Source organism: Aptenodytes forsteri, unplaced genomic scaffold, assembly GCF_000699145.1.
Source record: "Aptenodytes forsteri isolate BGI_AS27 unplaced genomic scaffold, ASM69914v1 Scaffold193, whole genome shotgun sequence".
Lineage (NCBI taxonomy): Eukaryota > Metazoa > Chordata > Aves > Sphenisciformes > Spheniscidae > Aptenodytes > Aptenodytes forsteri.
Window position 1 is genome coordinate 16,701,122 of NW_008795405.1, and position 12,308 is coordinate 16,713,429.

General features: G+C 37.4%; 1 protein-coding gene across 1 annotated transcript in view; it reads left to right on the forward strand.

Moving 5' to 3' along the window:
* The window catches only part of TRAF3 (TNF receptor associated factor 3), a 68,426-nt gene extending 57,226 nt beyond the window's left edge, over nt 1-11,200 (forward strand). The window contains exons 11-13 of the mRNA XM_009280850.1: nt 3,639-3,779; nt 8,831-9,005; nt 10,230-11,200. Of these exons, the coding sequence (XP_009279125.1) occupies nt 3,639-3,779; nt 8,831-9,005; nt 10,230-10,801 (888 nt within the window). The 3' untranslated portion in view covers nt 10,802-11,200. The remainder of the gene's footprint in view (nt 1-3,638; nt 3,780-8,830; nt 9,006-10,229) is intronic.
* Nucleotides 11,201-12,308: the final 1,108 nt, after the last annotated feature.

The window sequence follows — 12,308 nt, forward strand, 5'->3', positions numbered from 1 at the left end:
TGTAACAATTCCAAAGAAAGCTCAGTGGGGCGGTTATGATGTGTGGCTTGTGACTTCTGTCATCTCACAGCAGACCGCTAGCTCGAGTTTAGCAAACTCTGTCTAGAAAGCGTATTCCCTTGGCCTACAGTGATCACTCATGCATGGGTTTCCAGCAAGGTCCTGCAGCTGCAGGAAGTATAGGTTTAAAGCAGAACTTAACAGGAACAGCAAAATGTGATTTTGTCCCCAGCACATTTGTCCCTGGACTGCTTGTTTTTGAACTTGAAGCCCTGTAAGGAAACCATTGAACCTGGGAGAGGTCCAGCGTAGTTTTTTTAGATGCAATTTTTACTACATGTGTAAGTCTTAGTTTGATGATCAATAACAATACTTAAGTTTGCCTTTGCACTTGAATCTCTTTGTTAATGTAGGAACTGTACATTTTTCCGTTTTGACAGATACAAATTCATATCCTTAGTTCTTTTTTCATTAGTCTGATTAAAACTATACAATTTCTTTTACATCATAGGAAAAAACCATGTTCCTTGTGACTTCCAGAATAGATCATGTTCTGCCTTTTGTCAGTGTCCTGAGAGGTGCTTTGTCATTTAAAAAATACCCAGCAGTTTTATGTTTGTCTCTAATAGAGCTAAGAGGATATACACTTTACTACTCTTTTATGTTCAATTTTTGTTTTAACTTTCATTTAGGACATAACTGCTTATCATTGTCCATTTTTTTTTTTTTTTCTTTTCACTTCCTGCTTTGTAGACTTCTTCCTATTCATAATAAAGAGTTGAATCACTGGAAATCCCAAGACCGTGCCAAGTTACCAGAATAGCTAACCACATATCATATGTCAGTGACTTTATTCTAGAGAAGGGTAACAAAACGATTTGTAACTTCATTGTTGTTCTCTCTTTGAGAAAAAATTAATCGATGCACTGAAGAACAACAGTGCAAAGTTAACTTAGCTGATGAATATCACAGAAATCTCAGCCCTGCTGAAGTCAGTGGAATTCTTGTCGTTGGTTTCTGCAGGGTCAAGATTTCGTTAGGGGTACCCACTGTGATATGTATGGAGAGGAAAGGAGAAGTTGTCTTCTCCCAGTCACCACGTTCTTCAACAGTGCTTGTGGAGCATGCAAACTGAAAGTCTTCAGAGCTGCAAAGCTTGTGCTAAGTTGTGCATTTGGTATTTGAATGGTGCTGTTGGCAAAGAGCAGTAAGAGAAGGTCAGATGTAAAATCTTGAATCAAAACTTTGTGGGGCGAATTAAAATTCAGTGTTTTGTTCACTCTGTGATGGGACAGACTTGCAGACTGAACTCCCACGGGTTTTGTGATGTTGGAAATAATGACTTGAACGTAATTTTGTGGCTTTGTCACATTCTTAAAGAAATCTGGTATAAACTACTTTTTCTTTTTTAATATGTGACTTAAATATGGGACCTCTCTGTTTTAATCCAGTTCTTTGTGGCGTAACAGGATTTCTTCCATTCTTTTTTAATAAGCAATAGCTTAGTTTGAAAAACTGCTGAATAAGAGCATGCTTTATCCTAGCAATATTTAAAATATGACAAGGAAGTAAAGGAAGCTGATTGATGCAGTTTGTAAATAGATGCTGTGTTTCCTTTACCCTGTTCTTTAGCTCAAGTTCCAAAGACTTATGCCAAATACAATTAGGAAACTATATTTAGTGTTAAAGACTTCTTATTCACAAATTACAACCAAACTACAATTACTGATTTAGCAATGACAGTTCTGTATGATTAAGGGCTGCAGGACATAATTCTGTTTTTCTTGTGTTCTGTAGAACCGTGTGGAAAATCTCAGTACAAGACAGGCCCACGTTTTATAACTTGTACAAAAATGGAAATGTAATGCTAGTGACACAGAGTGTAACTGCCTTATGATTGGGAGGCCTGGGAAGGAAACAATGAGAAAAGGGGAATGTAAAGATTACAATTAACTAAAGAACTCTGATTCATTAAGGAGAAGGAGGATGCAAAAAATTAAAGTGGCTACCCAGCAGATCTGAAATATGTGGGAGACAGGGGTACTAGTTAAACTTAAACTTGTTCTTGAAAATTTTCTCTAGTACCTAGGCATGCATTCCTTCAGCCTTGAGGTTGTTTCTCACTCTGCACTGGCAAAATTAGCTTTGTCTCACTTCTGTTGAGCCTTTTCTGCCAGTTTTTTCCGTATATAAAATGCGGAACTAATGTATGTGTGTATGTGCACACATGCTATGCTATATTGAAAAGTAGATACGCACATATATTATGGCATCTCTGTATGTTTTTGGGCCCGTGTCCAATGAACATGCTGAATGCCTGTGGACTTCGGCAGTCCTTTGTCTAGTTTAGGCTACTATAGAGATTGAAATTATTTACCTTTTTAAAGAGGCTAGCTTCTTGAGTCTAGGAATGCAGTGACACGTAAGTTACTCGACTATGTCTGATTAGAGGGCAGTTAAGGTGATGGAATGCTACAGTGGTACCCAATTCAGAGGTAAACATGGCTTGACTTCAAACCAGCATCTGTATTGGGGGTGGTGGTGTAGTTTTTTTGCGAACATGAAGCATCCAAGTAATTGGTCTTAATGTGGAATGTTTATCAAAAGATTTTCATGGGTCAAAAATGGTGCTGCTTCTTACCCATACAAAAATCTGTCTGTGGAATTAGTCAGGGCATGTCCAAATGTCATTTTGTGTCAAGTGTTTGTTTTCTACCTTTTTGCCGCTGAATAATCTTGCCTGGGGAAAAATGCAATTTAAAAAAAAAAAAAAAAAGGCAACCCACTACCACAAAGAAACCTCCTTCCCCAAACCACATTAATGAACAGAGCATGAAATAGCGTGACAGAGAATATTTACTGTGCTACTTTATTCCCCAAGGAGATAGAATATACGATATTCTTCTAACAAGGCTCATGTTTTAAAATCAGAATGAGTCACTAATGAATGAATTCATAAAATGTCAATACAGAGAGAGAATATAATCCGCAGCCTTGTAGCTCTTTAGTCTTTTCTACTAGTAGGCACCATTGGATTTTCCCTCAAATGCATGGATCCCTTCTGTATTCACTCATTTCAGGAGTTTTCATCACCATCCCATTCTCTGAAGCCAAGTCAATCCCACGCAGATGATGTTTTTCCTTAAATTTGCTATAGATGAGGATAGATTGCAGCAGGTGGGGAAGACTAATGTTTCCCTTTCCCAACTAGCTTTTCAGCTGCTCAGCTTTTCTCTGGTATCCCTTCTGTGCAGGGCTCAAGTTCTTAACGCTGAACTAGAGCCAAATAGGTAGTTTCTTCCGAAATCCAAGCAACTCCCAAGTCAGTTAGTGGAAACCAGGAAACCAAGCCATTAAATAACAAACTGAATAAAGAAAAGACTATGCTTAGACACACGTTCTTTTGCTGTTTGTGTATCCCATCTGCACTTTCATTAGCCAAAGTTGTACCAATACCATGCTGTGGAAGTGCTAAAGTAGCTATCAGAAGGTTGGGGTTTATTTATTTATTTGCAAGACATGGAGACAGATTTTACTAGGATCTCATCCCTTTCATGTGTGTAAGATAGTTTAAAACTAACAAAGTTATAGGTATTTTTAATAAACTTTGGCAGGAGTAATTGTAGAATTTTTTCCAGGTGGCCTTGCTCCAGAATGAAAGTTTGGAAAAGAACAAGAGTATACAAACTTTACATAATCAGATTTGTAGCTTTGAAATAGAAATTGAAAGACAGAAGGAAATGCTGCGGAATAATGAATCTAAAATACTTCATTTACAGGTAAGAAATTTAGAATCTCCCCATTAAAGCAGAAATGGTAGTAGCTTCTGTTCTGTGCCTTTACACTTGTCAAGTGAGGTTTTTTAATTAAAAAGGGGGGGGAGAGAGTTTACCTTATTATAAAGCTATTTTTATTTTTTTTTTTTTTTTTTCCTTCTGGTCAGTAGCTGGTTTGTTGTGTTTGTTGGAGTAAGATACTTCACTAAAACACTACAGTTGCCTAGCCTACGTTCAAACAAAAACCCCTGTTTAAAAAGGGAAAAGATTGAAAACAAAATTATAAATCTTATCTGAAGAATAATGATCATTATTTTTTCTTCTCTGCAAAAAATAACTCCTTAAGGAACTACTGTCAAACTGGAGGACAAGATTAGCACCTTAAAACTGTCATATGTATAATGTATATTTCTTTCCTACTTGCTGGTATTTTAAAAAATATTAATCATGAGTGAGATCAGTCTGGTGTGGAATTAATCCAAACGCAGTACAATGCATTTGAATATACTTTTTAAAATCCATGTTTCTGTTGTCCTCCTTCTGAGGAAAATGTATCTAATTATTCCTTTGCCGGTAGGTCTGAGTTTCTTATTCTGTGGTCTGAATCACCTGGCCACAAGCCAGCATCAAACTAGAAATCCTCTGGATGCACTAGCATGGTGCTTAGCCCAAGCTGAAATTCTGTGGTTTGCATTCAGAGCTGACTTGGAATGTGGATGCTGGGAATTTGCGTTAGCTTGCGTGATACTGACCACAATTAGGGAAACCTCAGGGGATACTTAGCAAGCTATTGCGAAGGTATTGTTTACACATTATTTTAGTGTGTTTGCTGCTAGATTATCAGATATCCGCTTTAGCATCCAGCTTAAAGGAATGTAAATAAAATTATCTCTTTCACTTACTATTCACTTCACATATTAAACTGCAAATGTTGATACTCAAGAAAGATATAAGTATCCAGACTAGAGTATGGCTAAAATTCAAAGGGTAGCACATTCAAGAGCTCTCAGAGCCCTGAGACCGTCAGTGTTGGTTTATAAGGAAACCTTTAATTTTGGCAACGGCAACGTTTCTCCTTATAGCACTTATTTCTTTCCATGTTCTGCCCATGTAGTAACCAGTTTAGCCTGCCTTAGTCACTGTTATTTGGTCTGATGATAGTCTGGGGTATGGCTGCATGCTTACAATATTGCATTCCGACACTGGGAAGCTAATCCTTGTATGTATTGATATTGCTGATTGAATCTACCAGGAGGTAAGTTAATTTGTAAGCCTGGGGTTTTTACACATGCTGTTTCAATAACCAGTGATGAGAGGGGAAATGGAAAAAACGTAGAGTTTTTCATGATTGTCTTGATGACAGATTGCAATATCTTTGATTTCCTCAAGCTGTAAGTGTTGGCAAAATCAATTTGCAAATGGTTTATGTTTAGAAAAAAAACCCACAAAACAATATGGTTGGCAGATTCCAACAGGTGGCTTTTTGGTGGTAATAAGTACTGGAGAGGTGGTTTTGCTCTCCCCCCTCCCCCCTTCTTCTTGCCAGCTATTTTATTTTAGTTATTTTAAACCAAACTGTGTGTTACAGCTATTTCAGCCTGATTCCTTCCACTTACTGGAACTTCCTGCTTCAGTCAGGTTGTTAAGGGCATCCTGGAAACACACCTCAATTTGTTTTTCCCTGGACAATATGATTAGCCTCTTTCTGTTGCTTACTAGGAGTTGAAGGAATTAGTTACCTGTTGTAAGCCATTCTTCTTCTGGGTTGCATTGAGCAGCCATGGCTGTACAAGAGCCACAGATATTTCCAGTGTGGAACTAGCCAATTCAGGTCTGGACAAGCGTTATTTGCTTAGTCCCCCAAGTCCTATGCATGCTAGAAATTTCTAGTACAGTTTCAGTATTAGTTGTCATGTAACCTTCTTTGGCTTGGGAACAGCTGTTTCACTGAGCACAACTGGCATCATCTGCACTGCAAGGCTTTTAACACAAATAGTGTAAATGCATCAAAGGTTTCTGGGCACTGGCAGGAACCTCAACCTTGAGATGTTTTGATTCAGATTAATTTTCTATATACTGGTCTCCAGGGAAAGTGTTTTTACTCAGAGAGGGTGTGGTACTTTTTCGACTGTTGTCTTGTGGAAAGGAACTTTCACATCCAGTATCAACTCTTTCTTACGAGTATATGGAAGCGTATTAGTAAGCCAAGTCTTAAGCTGAGTGTGGACATAAGGTACTTAAAGACAAAAGAAACAATGACCTTATGAATATAAAATTATTTGATTGGTAATACGTTCCTTCAAAGGAGGAGTATGAATGATTTGTTTTCCCAGTCAAGTAGTACCTTTGGTTCCTTTTCTAGTATGTTCTTTAGCTTTTCAGGTTTGCTCTATCAGTTGAAATGGAAAAGTCCATTAGGAGCATCGGAAAGAGAAACAACTGCGAATATAACTTTCTTCAGTTCCTCATGACGTTTTCTAAATTCTTTTAGTAATAATAGTGCTAAAATTCTGGAAATTGTTTATTAGAAATACCAAACAAAACCTAGATGAAAATCAACATCAAGAAGAGCCCTCAATGGTTTGTCAGGCATATAACTCTGGATTAATGATCTGGAGAGGTCAGTTGCTGGAATAAAAAGTGCATGCAGAAAATTGATATCTACTTGAAAATTTATGAGTACAGTGTGAGACATCTGTGTGCTTTCTAATGGAATAATTAGAGAGAGTGAAATTCTCCACTGCTGCATTAAATTCAGATTTAGTACATCAGTATCTCCCAGCATGAGGGAGGTTGACTCCCTGTAGGGTAAAAACATAGAGATCCCACTGCTTTTTAAAGACGGAATACAAGTCTATTTCTGATTATTCTGTATCTCTTGAATTCTCATGAAGAGGTACAGGAGATAAAATACTACACATTTGCTGATGTGTAGTAGAAGCAGCTAAAAACCAGAATTGGTTGTGCATGTACAAAGGTAGAATGTTGCACACAGGTTGATGGAGAGAAGTTGGTCCCTAGTAACAACTTTTAGTAAACTTCTCCCAAAAGAAGAATAACTTACAATTCTTTTGCATCTTTACCACTTTCCCAATTCATTTAAAAATGTATTTATTCATTTTGTTTGATACTGTGTTAGTGCCAAGAGTCCCGATTGGAAATTGGAGCATCTCTGTGTGAGGCACTATACAAACCCACGACCATGTTGTTCTTGCCTTGGAGAGTTCATGTTTTTTGTGAGTAGAGGAAAAAGATCAGACTTGGGCACATCTTGAGTTTACTTTTGCATGTTACCTGTGAGCTAATGGCCAAATCTTGTGGCTCTGCTCTTACAACATTTGTTCAGGCCATTCCATGGTGTGTTTCCTTTTATAAGTATAGCTAACAGCCCTTCCCTATTTTATTTTCTGATTACCATCAGTCCAAGTGAGAAGGTGTGACTGTGTTGGTAGCTGATGGTTAGTACGTTCAGGCAACTTGCTTAATCTATTTAATGGAACCATACCCCTGCATTTATGATTCAGTACACAGCTTTCCTTCACAAAGTCATAATTTTGCAAATGAGATATATAAGCTTGGTTTAAAATACCAACATAGAAATAAATAATTAATCTTGAAATATGTTAGATTACTCGGTGGTTTTGAGATACAACAAAATAAAACACTCCTAGAACATGATTTTGCTAGCTGGCTTATCAAATTGACAGCCTTCAATTAATCGTTACAGACTTTCAGTATAACTGAAACCATATGATTAAAAGCAAATGCCTAAAAGGGGAAATGAAGGTTGCATGAGGCAGAAGGGTTTTCCCCATCAGTGGGGAACATTGAATCCACATGGCTAACCAGAAGGCAAATGCAAAATAACTTTATTTTCTTGTTTTGTACTCAACTGCTACTTTTTTTTTAAGAAGTGAAAAATAATTTTTACACGTTGGCAGTATATGATAATAAACTATAAAGTTAGATTTGGAGTTTAACTGTAGGTGGTAGCAAAAGTAGTTTCTTGTCTCAAATATTTGTGTTATCATTTGAACTTCACAACTGATTATAGGGTTCTGGCTAAAATTCCTGCTAGTCCAAATTAGCTGTGATAACATAAAGTGCTATGTATTTCTTGCATCAGGTTTGAGGTAGACTGGGAAATATGTTCTCCTTTATATTTGTAATATACTGAGGTGCTTGCAATGTCCCTCTTTCAGAGAATACCAGCCTTTTTATGTATTTTTTTTTTCTTGAGTATTATATTTCATGCTTTTCTAAAATCAACTCGTCTTTTTTTTTTTTTCTTTGTTGTCTTAAAAAGACTCAACCAGCAAGCACCTTCAGGACGCGTGGCTTATTCAATTTAGGAAGTAAGGGTGGGAATTTTAAAAGTGCTTAAGGGATCAGAAGTGGTAGTTTTACTTACACTCTTGAGGGCTTCTGCTGTGGTTATGGGCACATAATAACTTAGGCTTTGATAACTGATTTATGTGAGCTTGGAGCTTGCTAATGCCACTGTATCTGCACATATAAGTACTCCTGCTCCATGTGTGCAAGAGTACTGATGTTTTTCTGGACGGGTAAGTTATTTTGCTGTTACCCAATGATAAACGCATGCACATGAGCAGCCACTTGATTCACACCATGGTAAGTTGTTGTTGTGCCCATACTTTGTTGCTTAAGTACTCTGACACGAAACCCAACAACTGTCAGCCCCTAATATCAATATACAGACATTCAGAATATTGTTCTTGCATTGAAAGGTTTTTTTTAAAAAATTTTAGACAAGAGCACACTAACAATTCCTTTTTTTTTTTTTTAAATAATTGTGTTGATAATTCTGATAGTGCTCTAATATTAATACCTGTGCAGCACTAAAGATTTTTGTGTTTTATAAATACTTGGGCTCTTCCTCTAAATTTTCAAGGTTTGTGTTATTGAAATATTTGACATAAGTGTAACTTGTTTATATTGGAAATGCATCTTATTATCGCTATATAATCCTTGTTTAATTTGCATAAATTAATATATTTTTGTTATTTTAACTCGTAACTTACTGTTTTATAAAGCGAGTGATAGACAGTCAAGCAGAGAAACTGAAAGAACTGGACAAAGAAATCCGTCCCTTCCGACAGAACTGGGAGGAGGCTGACAGCATGAAGAGCAGTGTAGAATCCCTCCAGAACAGAGTGACTGAGCTGGAAAGCGTTGATAAAACTGCAGGGCAAGGAGCTCGAAATACAAGTAAGTGTAAGCACAATGGACTGAAGTACTCAGCAGTGCCGTCAAGAGAAAAATTGTGTCCTTTGAATGGCATTCCCATTGTGATTTTTATGTGGAAGCATCAATAATGCTGATTCTTCTGATTTTTTTAATAGGAAACTGCGTAATCCCTTTGATGTGGTATTGCTTCCACGCTGTTTCTTAGGCTTGATTCTCGTCTTTTATTTTGTTTTCTTGACCCTTGTCTTGATTACAAGGTTAGCTCATTATAGTTTCTCAACTGATCTTTGACAGCTAATAGCTTTCAGCAGCTTCTTTAAATATAGTCTCGGTATATTGACAAGTCTTCTTTTATTACTGTCCTCCCCCGTGAATGGATCAACAGTATGAAACCACCTGTCCTGATATCTGTTACAGAAGTATATTTGATCCAAAGAAAACTGTGAGATCTGCTTGAGAATAAGGTTATTGTTGTGCTTGCTGAATAAAGTGAAAACTGGAGTTTAGCAAGACAGTGTAGATCATATGTAAGTGTTTAAATGAGTGGGACAAAGAACTTCACGTTTAAATAGATCTGTATAAAACAAACCTGCCTTACGAATTCATCTGCTTCTCAGTATTGTATGTTGGCCAATTTTGCCAGTGTGCAAAGACAAAGAGTAACGTTTTCATGTGAGGGAAAGGGGACATTAAAAACAGCCCTCCCTCCAAACTAAATAGCTGACCATACAATGCAGAGCTAAGCTTGAATTTTCTGTTCTTTTATGATGAACTTTAGACCAGGTAACAGTACTACGCTTCTGAGACAAGTAGTGTCTGAGAAAAATATTTTGAGTGATCAGCGGTGCTTCTGAATTTCAGAGGGATTATGTAGGATGTGTGACCACTTCTAAGGTCTTCACTGCTAATAGCAATCTACAGATAATGCTACCAAGTCTCCTCTCAAAAAATGGAAGCCTCTGTAGTTATATTGCTTAGTGACCAGACAAAATTTATGTTAGATTATTTGAATATTTGACTTTTACTGAATGTGTGATTAACACCCATGTGTGTAAAAAATCCCAGTTAACCTAGATACTAGCTGGCAAACTATTGTCTGTGGAAATTGCTTCATTGGTGATGGAATGCGCTTTGGTTCTTGGGGAGGAAAATGTTTTCATATACAATAGCAGCACTGGCAATTGATTTTTACAGTCCTTAGAAAAAAACGCTTTTCTCACCCTCGTCCCTTCCGTTTTCTGACAGCCCTGCTAGAGACACAGCTGAGCAGACATGATCAGATGCTGAGCGTTCATGATATTCGGTTGGCTGACATGGACCTCCGATTCCAAGTTTTAGAAACTGCCAGTTACAACGGAGTATTAATTTGGAAAATTCGAGATTATAAACGTCGGAAGCAAGAGGCAGTCATGGGGAAGACTCTGTCCTTATACAGCCAACCCTTTTATACTGGATACTTTGGCTACAAGATGTGTGCCAGAGTTTACCTTAATGGAGATGGCATGGGAAAGGGGACGCACTTGTCACTGTTTTTTGTCATAATGCGTGGAGAATACGATGCATTGCTTCCTTGGCCGTTTAAACAGAAAGTGACTCTCATGCTAATGGATCAGGGACCGTCTCGACGCCACTTAGGAGATGCTTTCAAGCCAGATCCAAACAGCAGCAGTTTCAAGAAGCCAACTGGAGAAATGAACATTGCATCTGGCTGCCCAGTCTTTGTGGCTCAAACTGTTCTAGAGAATGGAACGTATATTAAAGATGATACTATTTTTATTAAAGTCATAGTGGATACATCGGATCTACCAGACCCCTGACATACAATGGGGGAGGTGGATTAAACAGAAGACAACTCCGTTTGGGGGTTTTATATCAGTTTGTCTTCAATCAGAGGTCCTAAAGCTCACAGAACCACCTTGTGGAACAGATGGAAGAGTTTGAAGGCATAACTGCATAGGGTCCAATTGCGAAAGTATCAACACATTAAGAAATCATACCATGGTATATTTTTTAATAGAACTAGCAACACTTAAGCTCTGAAGAATCACTTATCCCTCATGAGGATAATGATTATGGTCAGAGAGGATTTTTTTTTTTAACTTATTAATGATCTACTCAATTGGAGGTCAAAAGACATATACAGTATGTGCTGAATAAATTACTGATTTTTATTTCTTTAAGCTAGAATACAAAAACAAACTTCACACATGGGCTAGCTGGAAATTGTCAGCATGTTAAAAGAAGAAATGATGAAGTAATGTTGCAATTATGATATTATTTGAAAAACTGAGGTGCAATCTTGTCTGAAATATATTATATTGTCTTTTTAAGGCCTCATCTGGTCTCTGTTTTAAGAATTACTTTGTCAGAAGATCTTGGAAAAGTATCCATGTCTTCTCAAAAGTATCTGAATCAAAATCATATTTTTATTTAAAGTTCTATTGTTACAGAAAACATTTTATTTTAAAACTGTTGATAGACTGATATTTCTTGGAAGAAAAATAGAAGATATCAAACACTGGTTATCACTTGTGATAGGAAAAAAAACTATTCAATTCTGTTATTTCTCTTTAGAAATGTAAACCTACAATATATGTCGTAGTTAATGACACTATTTCAAAATTAAGGAAAAATCACTCATGGATGCTGTGCATCATTATCAGATTTATAATTGTTTTCACCCTAAAATAGGGCATTTGTTGAACTTTGGAGTTCTAAACGGAATCCTGTACATTTTTTAAAGTTCTGCCCCATGCTTTCCAATCAAGCTATATATGTTGCACATTATGCTGTCAGCAGTATATAGTATTTTCAGTATTGGGGAGGAGGAGTAGTGCTGAAAAAAGCCTATATGTTTGTTCTGTACTAGCAGCCATTGCTTCTTAAGGACAAATCAGCAATGTCTTAATACAGTGATGGTGGCTTGCATGCATACATGTGCCTTAGATGTGCTGTGCTGCTTATAAACCATAGCTTTTTATTCAGATTAATTCTGATATCTGAAATGGTAGTTTAATTGGACTTCAGGCATAATGTTTAGCCTTGTCTTCAGAGCCCTTAGGTACCTTGCCATGTACAAAATAGAAGCCAAAGCTCATTTCTTTGGCTTCTGGAGCTTCTATGACTCGGCCATGGTGGAATCCATCTTATTCAGGTGCCAAAACGTTATGCTCAGTGCTCCTATGGAGCTTGGACTAGACAGTCTCCATGGCCACTGTGAAGGCAGGCGACATTTTTCCTCTAATGCCTGTGGTTGTAAGGTGGCATCACTTGAAATGGACCCATCTGAGAACTCGGGGGGGGGGGGGGGGGGGGGGGTTATTA